General features: G+C 53.4%; 1 protein-coding gene and 1 long non-coding RNA gene across 10 annotated transcripts in view; one reads left to right on the top strand and one right to left on the bottom strand.

Annotated features, from left to right (window-relative positions):
• Osgin1 (oxidative stress induced growth inhibitor 1) overlaps window positions 1-17,399 on the top strand; it is a 29,420-nt gene extending 12,021 nt beyond the window's left edge. For 4 of the 9 annotated variants that reach the window (XM_040736121.1, XM_040736130.1, XM_040736105.1 and 1 more), the window contains 7 exons: window positions 5,523-5,625; window positions 8,443-8,563; window positions 12,593-12,697; window positions 13,695-13,831; window positions 14,184-14,375; window positions 14,514-14,605; window positions 16,091-17,399. In XM_040736121.1, coding sequence (XP_040592055.1) covers window positions 12,631-12,697; window positions 13,695-13,831; window positions 14,184-14,375; window positions 14,514-14,605; window positions 16,091-17,039 — 1,437 coding nt within the window. In that variant the 5' untranslated portion in view covers window positions 5,523-5,625; window positions 8,443-8,563; window positions 12,593-12,630 and the 3' untranslated portion in view covers window positions 17,040-17,399. Of the gene's footprint in view, window positions 1-4,529; window positions 4,679-5,522; window positions 5,626-6,097; window positions 6,117-8,442; window positions 8,564-12,592; window positions 12,698-13,694; window positions 13,832-14,183; window positions 14,376-14,513; window positions 14,606-16,090 lie in introns of those variants that run through there. The other 5 variants (XM_040736125.1, XM_040736111.1, XM_005073078.3 and 2 more) reach the window with 5 other exon arrangements.
• On the bottom strand, window positions 13,558-14,553 carry LOC121136211. The gene is made up of 2 exons (XR_005873347.1): window positions 14,416-14,553; window positions 13,558-13,865 (listed from the first exon to the last, which is right to left on the bottom strand). It is a non-coding gene; the product is annotated as an uncharacterized LOC121136211 (long non-coding RNA).
• Window positions 17,400-17,433: the final 34 nt, after the last annotated feature.

Here is a 17,433-nt window from a genome sequence, read left to right as displayed (position 1 = left end):
CTCCACTCATCTGCAGCTTGTGGTCAGCCACAACTGACTGGACAGTTGCTGCTAGTGTAGTCTACACCACAGGAGTCCATGTTAGCCACTACTCTGGGCTTTTCTTTGGGGACATTGGTGGCTCATGTTGTAGGACACTACTGCTGCTTGACTTTGTAGTCCATCCCCAAGTCCACCAGTGCAAAGCCCATCACTTTCTCACTGGCCATCCAGAAATCCTGCACTGGTGCCATCCCCCCTCCCAGGGCTAGCCCCCACATCCAGGCAGCACAGGAATCCCTGCCAGCCCTCAGGCTTGCTCCAGCTCTCTGCCTAGCCTCAGCTAGGGCTTGTCATAGAACGCCTGCCCTGCCTCCCCTCCTGTGCCCAGATCCATACCCCACCTCTTCCCTGCTACAGAACCTTCTCCAGGGTTTCCAAACAACCCATCCATTCTACACCCCAACTCTCTCCAAAGCTCCCTTTAGTTTTTATCTCCCTGACACACAGCACTTAGGCAAGACACACTTGTTGACTTGCATGGTCTCCTTTGACAAACGGGAGCCTGCTGGGTCAATGTGGGATGGGCTGGTAGATGAGTTAGTTGCATGAGCCCGGAGTACAGGTAAATGGAAAATGCCACACCGGGGGCTGTCCCTGCTCATCCCATCAGGAGAAGCAGAGATGGATCCAGAGAAGTGTGCCCAGGCAGGGACTCAGAGGGCAGCAGAAGGATGCAGACGGAGTGTCCACCTCACTCGAGAGCCTTGAGCACTGGGGGTGGGTGTCCAGGTCACATCCTGTGGACTGCCAGCCAGCACTACTGAGCTGGAGATAGTCCAGGACAGCAGGGATGCCTGGGGGTCAGCAGGGGCTGAGTGGGGGAGGGTATGAAAGAATAGGCCTCTTTTTGTTGTTTTGTTTTGTTTTGTTTTGTTGAGACAGGGTTTCCTTGTGTAGCCCTGGCTGTCCTAGAACTCACTATGTAGACCAGGCCGGTCTCAAACTCACAGAGATCTGCCTGCCTCTTCCAAGTGCTGGGATTTAAGGTGTGCACCACCACCACTGTCTGACTGAGATAGCCTCTCTTGCTTTCCACATCCTGTCACGGGAGCCTGAAGCCCAGAGCCACTGTCCTGGGCCATCCAATGCTTGGCATTGAAGCTCTTCTATAGAGATGAGAAAGACCCTAGGACTAATTCCAACCCTCTCTGTGACCTCCTGCAGGTCACTGCCCTGGAAAGAAGGTCTGTAGGGTAAAAGTAACAAACAACAGACTGAATTTAATCACCACACACAAGACCAAAACAAGAAGGGGACCAATGGGCAGCAGTATGTGGGCCAGAGAGCAAACAGCTCGATGGCCCAGCTTCCTGGAACTCTCCGGGCAATGAACTTGAGCAGGTCACAGCCTGTTAGATAGAAATGGAAGTGGGAAGATGCTGGTCAGACAGCCAGGAGCCTAAAGTCTTCAGGCTCTCATTTGCAAAACAGCCACCAGCTTGCAGGGTACATGGATCTTCACCCCACCCCACCCCAATAGCCACTGTTCCCTCTGATGAACCACACAAAGCAAGACCCTCAAGGACAGGGACCAGTGAGGTGGGAGGTCTGTGCTGAAACTCCAGACCTGGAAACAAGTGTCTCTTTCAACAGAAATCCTTCTCATGACCAGGATAAGGAGCTGTCAGGCAGCTGTCACTCTTTTGCAGTTTGTCACAGACTGAGGCCTGTGGTAGAGGTCTCACCCGCATAGCTGTGGCTCTGGAGTGCTATTGAGCATCAGACCTGTCAAGAAGGCTTGGGGCAGTGTGAGCGGCTGGGCTTCCCTGGGCCTGCTAGCCTGCTGGGAGAAGGCAGGCCTGGCAATCCCGGGGCTGACAAGGCTAGGTATTGGGAATGACGGGCACTCAGTGATTCAGAAGGGGCTAAGTGGAGGGGAGGGGGTCTGCCCTCTGCTGAGGACCTGCAGTATGCCAGCCAGAAACTCTCCACAGTGGGCAGCAGACATTGCTATCTCCGTCTTGTGGATGAGGACATGGAGGTTCGGAGAAGTGAGCTGTCCAAGTGTGCACTGCTAACAAGACCAGAGGCAAGATGTAGCCCTGAGTCTCTGACTTCACAGACAACTCTTTCCACCCTTCTGTGGCTAGAACAAAGCTGACCTTCCTGGAGGAAGGGTCTCGTGGTTTGCCACATGGCTGTCTTCACCTTTGGCCAATTCAGAATTGTTGCCAAAGATTTAATCATTGGCAGCATATCAATCAGGAGCATGTGATGTGGCACCACGGGGTCATTCATACTCTAGAATGTTCTAGCAGTCAAACAGAAAAGCCAGAAAGCCGCAAGACTTCTAGGGATGTAGCGCAGTAGGTAGCATGCTTGCCTAGCATGCATGCAGCCTGGGTTCCCTTCCCAGCATTGCAAAAACCACATGAGTACTGTGATGCCAGTACTCAGGAGGTAGAGACAGGAGGATTGGAAGTTCAAGGTTTTCCTTGGCTCCACAGCAAGTCAACCTGGGATACATTTAAAAAAAAAAAAACAGGTGGGGGGAGGCGGCAGAGGGGCAAGTTTCACTCAGTTTATTCAATGAACATTTGATTATTTGCTGGGCAGGTGAGACCCACTGCATGAATGAGTCTAATTGAAGGACAGAAAATGCTTGTCTGGCCAAATCACTTTTGTTTCTAAAATCTATTTGGAAAAAAATTCTGTTTGCACCTAGTGGCACAGTCCTGTGATCTCAGCTACTAGAGAGGCTGAGGCAGGATGATTCCAAGTCCAAGGCTAGCCTGGGCAGCATAGTGAAACCCTATCTCAAAACAGCATGCTTGAGAAGAGGGCTGAGGTGGGGCTCAGTGGTGGGGCACTGGTCCAGCATGGTGAAACCCTGGTTCCATCCTCGTGGGGAACCAGCCAAAGCCAAAGGCGCCCGTTGAGGAGGCATTGATGCCAGCCATCCAGCCAGCTGCTCCCTGCCCTCTTTACCTGTGGGACCCGCATCAGAGCAGTTTCATGTGCTCCTCTCACTGCCGAGGCGAACACAGCCGCTGCCTCTACCTCTCTGCTTGCATTTTTCAGAGCTGCAGGATACTGGCATCTGGGCATAGCCAGTGGTGACTGATCTGTTCCCAGTAGGTAGCTGGGGGAGTGGTATGCAGTGTTTGCTCTCAGTGGGGTGACCGAAGCTCCCCAGGGACCACTGCCCATTCTGGTTAGGACTGCCCATAATGATGAGATCCCAGGGTGGACATAAGCTCTCCGCTGAGTTCAGAATTCTTTGTCAGGAAAACCAAGCAGTTCTTGGGACTTTCCCTGAGGCCCTTGAATGACCCTTGACCCTGCTGCCCAGCTGGCCTACCTCACTGAAAAATGCCTGTCTTTCATACCCCCAATGACTTCCTGTGGTTGGCAAGGAGGTGGACTGTAGGAACAGGGGTCTGGTACATGTGTGACCACCACCGCAGTGACTGCTAAACTGTACTTCTTCCCTGAAACCCAGGACTGAGGCAGGAGGACCCTGGAGCTCAGGGAGTGAGCTCCTGGGTCTGCTAGCACTGCCCCCAGTTTCTGTGGTGTTCCAGGAGTCTGAGCATGCCTCTGAATCTCTCCATGTGACTGTAAGGAGGGGCATGATTGGAGTGGCCTCCCATCTCACAGGTGGGATCCATCAGAGAGGTGAAACCCCTTGCCTCATGAGCTCACATGGCTTGAACGGATGGAACCAGAATCCTGAGAACACCTGGGCTGGAGCCTTGTACACCCACTGCCTTCCAGACCCTAGAGCAAATGTCCCCACTGTTTAAGGGAAAGAGGAAGGAACCAAGCAAGTAGAGGAAGCTGCTGCTGTAGGGCCCTGGAGCCTGGCAGCTTCCTCTCTGTGTGCACAGCCTCCCTGGGGCTCAGCCCCTCTCCTTTTCCCGGGAGAGGTGGTCCTTGATCCCCATCTTTGCCAATCTCCCTTAGGAGCCCAAAGTGCTGACCCCTAAGTAGGCTGGCACTGGCAGGCACTGGTCAGCCACATGGAGTCCCAGGTGTCAATGCAGAGCTTTGCTGGCAGGCCAGGCTATAGTGGAAGGTCCTCACCCCCTTTCTAGCTTGGGGAGCTCCTGTGGGCTTCTTTATATGTAAACTAGTCATTACTAAGGTATCTGGCCATTTCTGGGCTGCTGAAGGGACCAGCAAATTTGAGGGTCAAGGCCACAGACACTGTGAGCCTGCACAAATATTTGTGTGTCACATGTCAGAAGGGCCTGGGCCCTAACTTAGGTGGGGCCACAGACTCAGCTCTGTCCCAGCTGAGGCTTCCGTTTGCTCAGGATCTCAGTTTCTTCACTGGGGATTAAGTAGAATAATGCTCCCATTGCTGGGCTGGTGTGCAGATGGAACCACCCAGAACCCACCAGGCGTGTGGCAGCCAGCAAGTAAGCACAGCTCTGCTCACCCACCTGAGGAACTGGACACTAGTGTGCTTGCCCACCTGAACCTCTTAGTCTCTTTGTTCCAGTGGCTCTCAACCTTCCTCATGCTGTGACCCTTTGATGCAGTTCTTCATGTTGTGGCGACCCCCAGCCCACTTCGTTGCTACTGCAGGGGGAGCCGCACGTGGTGGTCGGGACCCACAGGTGGAGAATCACTATTTATTCGTTGCCAGCCTTTCCTGGGAAACACCCAGCTCTGCTGCCATTCACGCCATGTAAGCCTGGGCTGAGACACAGCCTTGTGTAAGAGCTATCTATTCACATTACCTGGTTCCCGGGATCAGGAAGGGATGAAGCTGGATGGAGGGAGGGTCTGCCGAGTGGTTCTGGGATAGGCCAGGGAGAGAGAACAGGAGTGACGAGAGCAAGCCCAAGCCCCTCGCCCACACCAGGCCCTTCCCTCAGCTCACATCCACTCTGCAACCTAGGAAGCCCTGTGGTACTACAGTGGTAACTGAGTCTCAGAGGTCACTCTGCCCAGCCCCTAGTCACGCTCCATGTGGCTCGCACTCCTGATTAATGGGTCCTGGGACTGACTGGGTGTTGGGCTTCTGCCACCCCAGGTCTGACAACAGAGCCGAGTGATGTCTGAGGTGCATGCAGCCGGAGTCCAGAACAGGAGAGATGCGCTGAGGGAAAGGACAGTTCGAGGCTTATTCTACTTAGAGATGTCACCTGTATGCAGATGCTTCCCTTACTGATTTTATGTGGGAGTTTTCTCCTGTGGCTCTGGGGGTGGAAGTCAGGTCCCCAGTGTGCTGGGCAAGTGCTGGAGCACTGAACTACAGCCTCAACATTCCCTGTTGGCATTGACATGTGTAATCCACAGGGCTGGGATGTGCTCTGATGTACATGCATTTGATGCACAGCCTACATGAAATCAGTATAAATATTGATAACACTTTACCCTATTGGTGGATGGGGTGCATGAGTACATGTACTTGTGCATGTACCCTACATGCATGTACTCGTGCATGCACATGCATGTACTCGTGTGGAGGTCAGATGTCAGCATCAAATGTCTTTCTCCATTGCTCTCCACTTTGTTCTTTGAGACAGAATCTCTCCCTGAGCCTGGAACTCGGCATTTCAGCAAGCTTGACTGACCAGCAAGTGCCCCCAGGATCCACCTGTCTTTGCCACCACAGTGCTGGGATTGCAGGTGTGTGTCACCAAGCAGAGTCTTTACATGGATGCCATGGAACTGAACTTAGGCTCTGTGTGCACAGTGAGCATCTCCCCAGCCTTTTCCACCGAGTGCCTATGCTCCCTCTTTAGTCTGTGGTTGCCTTATGCACATCTTATAGCCAGGATTAAAGAACAGAAGACAAGTTCCCTGAGCAGGCTGAATCTCAGCCTCCCTTCCCATAAACTTTTTGTGTAAGAGGGCCTCCCAGGACGCGCCTGTCCTAAAGGCTCATTTCTTATGAGTCCGAAGTTCAAGCTTCCCAGGAGCCTGTGTGTATTTGCTGGCAAGCCTGCTTGCCTTCCCTGATACCTCCAGGAGCTCTGAGGAGAAGCCCACAACTCCTGTCAGCTTGCTGGCTACACAAGTCCCCTCTGCACCTTCAGACAGCGCCCTTTGGCCTGCTTTCTCTGGCATCTGTATTTATCTTCATCTCGATGGTTCTGCTGCTGATAACCGCTGGACAGGTAAACAAGGAAGGAGGAGAAAGTCCACAAGGTGCCTATCAGCACCAGTAAGAGGCCAGGGCCGTGGGCAGGGCCAGCCTGGAGAAAGGCCAGTCCCTCTTTCCTGGCTTTCCAGGTTCTGACCTCTGGCTGCCTCCAGTCTCCCCTTGGCAGCTGAGGCTCCAAAATAGGAGACCCTGACCCTGGGTACATGCCCTCTTTGCCTCAGTTTACATATCCAAGAGCATGGCCAAGCTGCAGCCACGAACTATGGGACATGAAAGGAGAGACGGGATGCAGCCAGACCCCGGGACAGACGTGTGCCCTGCGACTGCTCCGTTCCTCAGGGACCTCACTGAGTTCAGAGTCCTGCTCCAGGTCCTGGTGTGTGAGAAGTACACTTTGAGACTGGAGAGGTGCAGAAAAGGGTTTCCTCACCCCAGGCCACAAGGCACACCTGCACTGAGCTGAGGTCTGTAGCAGGGACTCTGTGAAGCTTGTATTACCTGGTCCAATGATTTAGCCCTGGGTAAACTACACCTCTGAGGGGAGTGTCTCAACAGAGGAGCTCAACCCAAGGCAGCTCCCACTCAGGCTGAGGAAAGATGTCAGGCCTAGTACAGTTGAAAAATGCAGAATGCATGCCCTTGTTAAAAAAATGACCAAGAATTTTAAGGAAGACACCAGAGCTTTAAACCAAAGCTTGGATCACAGGGCCTAAGCATAAATTACAACACAGAACCCTCCCCCAGGGGAGGAAGCCAGGCAGGAAGAGGAGAGAGCTGATACCTGGGCTGTGGACTGCAGGTACCTGGCCTTTCCCCTAGACCCAGGTCAGCAGCCAGCAATGCTCACCCCACCACTGCCTCCTGCCTGTTTACCCAGAATGGCGTCCCTCTTCACCCACCCCTGCAAGACGTGCCCCTCTGCCAGATGGTGGCTTGGCAACATGTACTTCTTGGGGAACAGACTCTCCTATTGAGATTGCTAGTGCAAACTAGGGCTCAGAGATATGTGGTGTGTGTGTGGGGTGCATGTGTGTGTATGTGTGTGCATGTGTGTGTATGTGTGTATGCGTGTGGTGTGTGTGTGTATGCGTGTGGTGTGTGGTAGTGTGTGTGTGTGTGTGTGTGTGTGTGTGTCTGTGTCTGTGTATAGCAGTACTGGGGATTGAATTGAAGGCTTTCAGCATGCTAGGCCAGTGTTCTGCCACCAAGCCATCCCCCAGCCTGAGCCCAGGTTTGAACATATGCATATGAGTGCAGGCAGGGTTGTGTGGAAGGACTTTTTTTTATGGTACTGGGGCTTGAACCTAGAGCCTCATGCAATGCTAGGCACCGGCTCTACTGACTATTTCCCAGGGCCTATATGCAGCATTTTAAATAATTTTTTAAGCCAGGAAAAGCAAAATGTCGACTTTTTATGGAATAAAAATGTTTGCCAGCAGCTCTACAAGGTGGTCCTAAAGACCCTGTCTTTCTTTATCTGGTGTTTGTATTCATCTTTTCTTTTCTTTTTTCTTTTTGAAAACTGCATCTAAGTGTCACTTTCTTGCTTAGTATGTGGAATCACTCTTAAAGTTGCTTCTTGGAGCAAGAGCCTGACACCTACCCCCAGTTCTGGTCCTGGTAGCAGAGAGGACCATGAGGGTGACAGATGATAATGACAGGAACAGGTGACGGCCACCAAGGTCTACAGTGACCTAGACCCCCACCCAACTTGCTTCTGTTGAGCAAACACTGAACACCTATGTGGGGAGTGCCATCCCAGACCCAGCAAACTCAAGAACAGTTCAGCAGATGGTGTGACCCCCTCTACAGGAAGAGAAGTCTGTGAGGACCAGGGAGATGCCACACAACCTCCTGACCCACACACTCCCCAGCCCAGGAGGGAATCTTTCAGACAGGGAAACTGAGGTTTGTTCAGAGCCTCCAACCAAGAAGTTGCAGTGGGGATTACCAGGGGTCAGGCTGGTGCCTGAGGGCTTTTTTCTGCCCACTCCCCACAAGCTGGGGTGGAAGCCTGTGGACAAGCTCCATCCAGTACTTCAGGGGCCAGCAGGCCAGTCATTTCAGTTGCACATGGCAAAGTTGTCCCCTAGGGAAGAGACCAGGTGATCTCTTCCAAGGGTCACAGTTCCTCCTTCAGATTGAGTCCAAGAAGGGGGGCTAACCAACAGTGGCCCTTTAAGACTGGCCAGGGGCAAGTTCATTCACCCAGGGGCCCCTGCTGACTCACGCTTATGAAAGTGATTTTCCTGGCCCCGCCCCTGCCTCCGCCTCCTCCCAGCCCTGCAGTGAAATACCCCTGCTAGCCTTGGGCCTCTCACAGCCTCTGGGATCCCCAGGGCTAAGGGGCATCCTGTTCCTGCAGCCGGTCACCGTGACTAAGTCCCTCACCCTGACCAAGTTCCTTGGAGTGTCCTGCCAACCCAGGCTCACCAGCTCCCTCCAGCTGCTGCCCATCAGGTGAGTGGCGGGCAAGGCTGTGGTTGGGAAGTGTCAGCTGCGGGGCAGGGGGAGCCAGACAGGGCAGCCGGGCAGTAAGCTGGTCCTGGTCCTGAGCAGGAGTCTGTCAATCCTCCCTGCTCCTCCCAGCCATGGCCATGTCCAGGTGCCCGGGCCACTCTCCCCAACAGCTTCATCCAGCCCATGGAGTAGCTGTTCTGGCAGGAAGAAATGTAAATAGCCTTGATCCTGAGAGGCCACTGTATCTATAGCCCAGTGGTTGCTGTGTCCTGTGTGCCGGGCACGGATGGGCACAGCCAAGGGGTCTGGGCACTTAACTTCTGGAAGGTGCTTGGAGAGAGTGGTGGCCCATAGAGTTGGGGCATCAGGAATCCTTGGGCTCAGGTGGGGCGGGCACTTGGAATAAGTGTTCATTGTGACTAAGGCCAGGTAATACTTGGCTGAGTGCACACTTCCTCACGCCCCAGGACTTGGTGTCACTAAGCAGCTATCACTGTTATTTGCTGCTTTGTTTGGGAATGGAGGGGAAGGGGACCAAACTAGGCTGTCTGACACCTAGACAAGACGCCTACCTCAGTTTCTTTCTCTGTGTAGTAGGGATAAGAAACCTCAGCTCTTGAGTATCTTGGAGGCAAATGGTACACAGCCCTAGCCCTCCCCAGTGTGACAATTTCACAACCTCAGAAATATCTGCGATGTGATACCAGGAAAGTTATCAACAACTCTTGAGAGTTTTATGTGCATGGGTGCATGTGCTCATACCTGTAGAGGTCAGAGGTCAGTGCCTAGCAACTTCCTCAATCACTGTCCATCTTCTTTTCATTTATTATTTATTTATTTATCTTGGTTTATTCAAGACAGGGTTTCTCTGTGTAGCCCCAGCTGTCCTGGAACTCACTTTGTAAACCAGGCTGGCCCTGATTAGTACTTGGATGGAAAACCACCTTATTTTTTTTTAATCTTTTTTTTTTTTAACTAGAGAAAGTAGGTGATTAGACAGTCACCCTCAGGGGTCAGGAGTCAGTTTTCTCCTCCTATCTTTATTGGGCCCTAGGGATCAAATCAGGTCACCACCCTTATGTAACAAGTTACCTGTTGAGCCATTTCCCTGGCTCTCCTGGACTGAACCTGGAGCCCATTGATTCAGCTAGCCATCCAGTCATCTCCAGGGCACCTCGCTCCAGATCTGGGATTATAGACATCTGCTTTTTACAGGGGCATGAGGAACCCTAGCTCAGGTCCTCGTGCTGTGAAGCAAGCACTGTACCCACTGAGCCATCTCCCTGGCCCCTCACACTAGCAAATTACAGTGTTTCATGTCACCATTGCCCGACCAGCGGGACTCTGAAAGACACTGTCACATTAAAAAAGGGGGGCTATTCTAAACTGCAGGGTGGGGGGCTCACTCCTGTAATCTGAGCACTTGGGAGGTGTGGGCAAAGAATCCAGAGTTGGAAGCCATCAGAAGCATGATGTAGTTTAAAGCGAGCCTGGACTGCATGAGACCCTGTCTCAAACAAACCAGGTGGCTTATTGCAACTCTACAAACTACAGCCAGAGAGTGGAGCTGGAATACAAAGTTGTTTTGCTTTACAAATGTGTAGCTAGCGTTTGTGGGTGATTGTGAGGGTGAGCAGCTTGGAGGATGTGACCTCTGGAGGGGAGTCCAGGCCTGGTGGTGACCTCATGTGTATGGTATCCAGCAGCTCCAGGTGAAGCCTCTGCCAGCTGTTCTGGGAAAGAGGCCTGGTCTTGGAGTGCAAAGTCCTCCAATGTATTAGCCCATCCTACTTCCTGTGAAGCAACTTGGTCATCCCCTTGGATCTGGCCTGTGGGGCCAGGGCCTCCTGCTGGCACCAGTGAGGACTGTGTGCCGCCGGGGTATTACCGTGAAAGGTTGGCACCTCAAGTCTCTGGGGGATAGTTGGCATGCTCTTGTCAGGGGCATTGGAATGTCTAGTAGGGTTCTGCCCACAGGGGTCAATTTTCAGTTCTGTTAACTATCTGCTCTGAAGCTTTGGGGGCATGGCTTTTTCCCCTGAAGCCTCAGTCTCCTCATCTGAGAAGTGGGTTGTCATGAGGCTTAGAGGAGACAATGCATAGGAAACACCCAGCCAGGGTGTTATACTCTGTTGCTGCTGTTCCTGGGGATAGTGGAGACAGGAGGGAGAAAGCCCAGGCCCTTTGGTTTACCTAGAGTTCACTGGGGAGGACACTGTGCTCTGAGACCTGCAGCCTGAATCCCCAAGGCTCTGACCACAGCTGCACCTTCTAGTCAGTCAGTGAGAGACTGACCCTGTGTCAGGCCTTTGGGTACAACCACACACTGCATGAGTCCCTACACCTGCAGGAGCACAGAGAAGGTTCTGGAATGGGGTGGCCCAGCTCAAGTCCAGTCCCCCTGACTAGATGTAGGGCAGGCTCCTTGAAGCAAAGCTCTCCAGCCTCAGTCTCTTTATCTGTAAATTGGGAGTGATTGAAAGAGTACTTTTAACACCCAGATAAATATTAGAAGCATAAACTGGTGTGTGTAGAGGGTTTGAACTTTGAATGGCAACGCTCTATGGAAGTCTGGCAATGCCTGGTGTTGGAATCACTGCCATCGGTCATGCTACTCCAATATCCTCTTAGGCCCTGTATGGGGAGCCCATGTGGTTTCTAATGACAGCAGGAAGCCACCTGCACTCTCCCAGGGAGGAGGAGGAGGGGGACTCAGGAGGTGCCGGGACATAGAACACCTCTTTATAAGTCAGGGAGCTATGCTAAGCCTGAGCACAACTGAGGCCAGGAAATGGTTTTTGAGCCCACCCGTGAGCCCACAGTGAGGTACGGGAGCATGTCCCACTGCTACTTCCCTTGTGGGGCTCACAGTCACCAGCAGGGGAGCACTGAATGCCAACAGCAGGTTCAAGCTGCTGTGAGGTCAGTTGTCCTGTCTGACTGGTTGGACCTGCCTGATGGGAGATGCTGGTGTTTGTGTCCCAGCACGCAAGTCACACTCAGCCTCAGCTGTGTTTTGTTGGCCTGTGAAGGATTTGCGTAAAGGTGCATCATTGGCTGGCCGCTTTTCCAAACTAGAGAGTTCATATACTACCCCCAGATTTCCGCCTCCTCTGTAAGAGGGGTGTGACCTCAGATCAGTGTGCTGCCACCAGGTGAATCCACAGCTCTCAGGATCCGCAGCAGCTCTCAGGGATCCGCAAGATGTCTCAGAGTCTTAATCATCAGTTAGCCTTGGGGTTAAGTTCTGCCGGCAGTTTCCACTCAGGGTCAGCGTGGGAGGGACACGCTGCTCCCCAGCTCCCCAGCGTGGCCCAACATTGTTTGTGGCCCCTGGTTATGTACACAGGGCTGTGGCTCCTGGGGGAGGCTGCCCCACTCCTGCTGCCAACCTGGGAAAGCAGCTCCGGTGCTTTGAGCAATTAGATATTGTGACCAGCAGGGGGCGCAGGAACTCCAGAATGTGGTACTTGCTGGCATTTTCCCAAGTCTAGCTGTCGAGTCTCCCCAAGTCCAAGGTCCAGCCCCACCCTAAGCAGGAAGTCAGGCAAGACCTTTCTGGCAGTAAATCCACCCAAGCAGGTGTTCCAGAATATTCTCCTACTTGCACAGCCTACAGAAGCTCCAGGTCTGGGAATGAGCCAGTGTCACCAGTAAGGAAGCTATCTATTGCGTAGGCCAGTGGTGTAGTGGCCCTGCAGCCACCAAAGAAGTCGTCTTATATCCCCCACCCCCACGCCCACCCCGCTAACTGGGCAGGGAATCCACTCCCTGAGATAAAGTGGGGAGAAGGATAGCATAAGGCTCAGTAGAGGTGGTGACTCCTGGTCCCCAGGCAGCTAGGGAGGAGGGCGGGGCCGTGTGACTGGAGACAGGCATGTTGGATGCAGAGAATGTGGGAGGGGAGGAAGGAGAGATGAGGCCTATTGTGACTGCCCCCTGAGGGCCTGCACTCAGTGCTGAGCGCCAGAATGGAGCTGAGAATTGGCTGTGGGTCCCTGACCACATGGGCTTCTCTTCGCTCCCCAGGTCAACTGCCAGCCTCAAGCTGAACTCCAACCCCAGCTATGAGCTCCTGGAGGCGTGACTACCTCAGGGCCAGCAGCTCAGAGCCCCTCCCAGTGGTCATCATTGGTAAGTGTCACACTGGCAGGGGGTCCACTGGTGCTCTGGGGACCCCTGGGTCTGAGGCCAGCAAGGCTGAAGCTGGCCTATAATGGCTGTCTTAAAGAAACTGGTGTGTTTACCGTGGGGCCAGCACTATGTGTATAAAACGTTACACAGTTACCCCTTGTCCACCACTGCTAGATGCCCACATGAGGAACACAAAGATAGGGTTCAAATGGTTCCTGTCTTCAGTTCCGCAAGACCGAGAAAGCATCAGGTGAACGGACATTTTAAAAGTAAAACAGTGCCGGGCAGTGGTGGCACACCCTTAATCCCAGCACTTGGGAGGCAGAGGCAGGTGGATCTCTGTGAGTTTGAGGCCAGCCTGGTCTACAAAGCTACACAGAGAAACCCTGTCTCAAAAAAACAAGTGGAAACAGATTGACGGCAGTAAGAGCAGGGGAGAGATGTTGGGCTGGCAGAGGAAGCTCTGATCCAGCTGGGAGGAGCTTAAGGTCACTCAGACTCAGAAACAGCCATCACCCCACACACACAGGGCTTGGTACAATCCATCCCACTGATGGACCACTGACACAGCCCTCCTAGCTCAGGCTAACACCCTGCCTCTGGGCCACACTCCCATCCTCCTTTTATCTTGGAGCTCACTAAGTTGCCCAGGCTGACCTTGAACTTCAGAACTCCCAAGTTTCAGGCTTGCATGGCTCTAGGGTCTGTCTCTGTGAGTGTGGAGCCCTGCTTAGCTTTTTGTCAGCTGCGTGAACATAGGCCACTTACTCAACCTCTCTATGCCATTCCCTCACTGACATCATTGCAGAAGTGTGCTTAGAAACATTTCACATAGGACCCACACACAGAAAGCCTTCAGCTATTGCTCATTAGTTTATTTCTTAATCATTATTACACATGGAATCTGACACAGAGTAAGGACTTGGCGAATGTTTCACAGAATGGAGGAGCAAACAGCCAGGCCAAGTCCCCCTAACACCCCGCCCTGTCTCTGCAGGCAATGGTCCTTCTGGTATCTGCCTGTCCTACCTGCTGTCTGGCCACATCCCCTATGTGAAGCCAGGCACCATCCACCCGCATCCCCTGCTGCAGAGAAAGCTGGCCGAGGCTCCAGGGGTCTCCATCCTGGATCAGGTGAGTCTGACACATGAGTGTGAGAGGTATTCTCCTAGGAAAAAGTTAGGTATCCCTGGAATACCAAGCACACAACAGAGAAGCCCACAAAACCAACCTTAAAATAGGACAAGAGCAGCTAGACTGTTTTCTGAGACTACTGATGCCATGTCAGTGGTCTAACTATGTATGATGTCCACGGTTCTCAATGAGGGACTCCCTCTAAGAACACCCACTGTGGACCCAGAAGGACCACAGTGACAGTCCCCCAAAATACCCAGCATAGAGGTCCCTGTGTAACCAGTTTCTCTCAGCCTCAAAGTGGGACTCTGCTATCCTCTGGGGGCCCCATTGACCTGTGCCTCCTCTTAAGGACCTGGAGTACCTTTCTGAGGGCCTTGAAGGCCGAAGCCAGAGCCCTGTGGCCCTGCTCTTTGATACCCTCCTGCGCCCTGACACAGACTTTGGAGGCAGCATGGACTCTGTACTCTCCTGGAAGCGGCAGAAGGAGCGTGCTGTCCCTCACCTTGTCCTGGGGCGGAACCCCCCTGGGGGCGCCTGGCATGTGAGTATCATCTTGGAGCCACCCCTGTTCTCCCTTGTACCTTCTTCTCTTCCCATGTGTCCTCTCCTGCCACTTGTCTCAGCCCTGGGGAGGGGCACCATCTGTCCCGGCTGGGCCTGAGAACTCCTTTCTCTGCAGTCCATTGAAGGTTCCATGGTCACCTTGAGCCAAGGCCAGTGGATGAGTCTCCCAGACCTACAGGTTAAGGACTGGATTCGGAAGAAATGCAGGTAAGGAGCTAAGGAGCACCCCCCCCCCCGCAGGAGGCTAGGCCGGCAGAGAGGACTCCCCTACAAATAGATACAGCTGGCCTCTCTAGTTCTGGCTCTGCTGGACTCTCCCTGAAGATGAGGAGGGATGTCAGGCTTGTGTAGGGACAGGAACATATGCTTCTCTTGCCTTTGATGCATAATGCCTGTCAGAATTGTCTTTTGTGAAGCTACAGTGCTTGTAGCCTTCCCTTTACATGGCTTTGTAATATTCCTAAAGGGGCCATGTCCCTGGTTCAGAAAATACCCTACAGCAGTGATCCACTGCCACCCACTTGCCTCTCTTCCATGTGCCATTGTAAGAAACAACCCAGAGGGTAGCCTCTTAGGACAGTTCTCAGTTTTCAAAAACAAAAAACTAAAACAGGAGAGGGGAATGACAGGCAGAAACAAATAATTCTATAGCTCCTGGGTGGCCTAGGTGAATCCTGGCCTTTGAGTCATATGTGCCTACACTGGGTCATACAATAAGTTCAGAGATGTCAGAGGTTATGCAAAGCCATCTCCCCTACCAGCATCACAGACCCTGTAGTCACTGTCTCTGGAAAGGGAAGATACAATACAAATACAAATGGCAGCAGAAATGATGGCACAGCCCCCTGTGCCTTTCCTGTGTGGCCCAGGACCTGCTAAGGGCATCAGTGGGATAGTTTAAAGTTCACACTAATCAGAATGTGACTCACGGGGTTGAGCATTGGGGATTTGGCTCAGCGGTAGGGCGCTTGCCTACTAGCATGCACAAGGCCCTGGGGTCTGTCCTCGGCTGGGAGGTGGGGGCATGGGGAGATGTGACTCACGTAGAAAAGGGTAGGGAAGCCCTGGGCACCACTGAGGAGCACGTTGCCATGGCACTCAAGGTCAGATCCAGAGACCGCTGCCCAGCACCTCACTGACCTCCAATCACCCTCCCTTCCCCTCCTCCCGTTCAGCCCTGCTCTTAACTCTAGCTGTATAGACCCCTTGGCCTCATTCTGAACTTTATAGATGTGAGATCTTACTACATTTACATAGACATTTTGGGTTCTAGTTTTAGTTTTTGAGGCAGGGTCTTGCCATGCCAGACTGGCCTTAAACTGGTGATCCTCCTGCCTCAGCCTCCTGAGTGCTGGTAGTCACCAGCTTTTGGACTGTTGTAACCTTTTGGGGTAATGGTATCAGGGGCCGGGCAGCCCAGACATGGCACTACCATGCTCAAGTTCCCGTCTAGGCACTTGGTTTGCACCCAGCCTTGTAGAATCTCCCAAGCCCTCATGGGATGTTGCTGACACACTCATACACCCTGCCTCACAAGTAGGGAAACTGAGGCACAGGGAGTTTCAGGCTCCCTGTGTTAGCTCCACTTTACACAAGAGACAGGGAAGCCTGGCCTCAGCTAGGAGTGCTGTCACCACTGGTATTGCCTACCACATCTCTGACACCCAGCGCCCACATCTGTTTCCTTCTCAGAGGTCTCCGTAACAGCAGAGCCACAGCGGGTGACATCGCCCACTACTACAGAGACTATGTGACCAAGAAGGGTCTAAGTCACAACTTTGTGTCTGGTGCTGTAGTCACTGCCGTGGAGCAGGCAAATTCTGAGCATGGCAGCCCTGAGGCCCAAGCTCCCGGCCCCCTCTTCCAAGTAAAAGGCTACTTAACTGCCAAGGACAACAGCCACCAGCCCTTCTCACTGTGGGCCCGTAACGTGGTCCTGGCCACGGGCACCTTTGACAGCCCAGCCCGGCTAGGCATCCCAGGAGAGACCCTGCCCTTCGTCCACCATGAGCTGTCAGCCCTGGAAGCAGCCCTGCGGGCAGGCACCATCAATCCAAACTCAGACCCGGTGTTGATTGTGGGCGCTGGGCTGTCTGCAGCCGATGCTGTCCTCTTTGCTCGCCACTACAACATCCAGGTGATCCATGCCTTCCGCCGGTCTGTCCATGACCCTGGCCTGGTGTTCAACCAGCTGCCCAAGATGCTGTACCCTGAATACCACAAGGTGCACCAGATGATGCGTGATCAATCCATCTTGTCACCCAGCCCCTATGAGGGCTACCGAAGCCTCCCTGAGCACCGGCCGCTGCTCTTCAAGGAGGATCACCAGGCAGTGTTCCAGGACCCACAAGGGGGCCAGCAGCTCTTTGGAGTCTCCATGGTGCTGGTCCTCATTGGCTCCCACCCCAACCTTTCCTACCTCCCCAGGGCAGGTGCTGACTTGGTCATAGACCCAGATCAGCCACTGAGCCCCAAGAGGAATCCCATTGATGTGGACCCCTTCACTCATGAGAGCATTCACCAGGAGGGCCTGTATGCCCTGGGGCCACTGGCTGGGGACAACTTTGTGAGGTTCGTCCAGGGTGGGGCCTTGGCTGCTGCCAGCTCCCTGCTGAGGAAGGAGACCAGGAAACCACCCTAACATCCGCAGATGCCCTGACACCAGGCCCTGAAGAGGAGGGGCTCATCATAGTCCAATGGGACATGGGTCCATCTAAAGATTTCCTATGTGGGGACCAGTCTCCCCAGCAGGAGATGAAGACTCGAGCCTTGTGGATGGACTGTCTGGCCCAGAGGCATGGGGAACACAGGTTACCCCATCCTCAAGCTAGTCAAGGCTCTAGGTGAGAGCAGTAGCCATAGGCCAGAGACACCTGGGCCTGGGCCACCTTGAAGCTGTCAGTGTGTGCTGGAATCATGGGGCCAGCTGAGTGCCCAACTAGGAGGACTCCAGATGGAACCTTTCAGAATCAGGTCCATAATAAAACCAACAGTGCCTCCACTGTGCCTGAAACGTCTGTGCTTGGGGAGTGGCT

The sequence above is a fragment of the Mesocricetus auratus genome, unplaced genomic scaffold, assembly GCF_017639785.1.
Source record: "Mesocricetus auratus isolate SY011 unplaced genomic scaffold, BCM_Maur_2.0 Super-Scaffold_6723, whole genome shotgun sequence".
NCBI lineage: Eukaryota > Metazoa > Chordata > Mammalia > Rodentia > Cricetidae > Mesocricetus > Mesocricetus auratus.
Note: the sequence above shows the minus strand (reverse complement) of the source record. Positions and strands in the feature narration are given on the sequence as shown.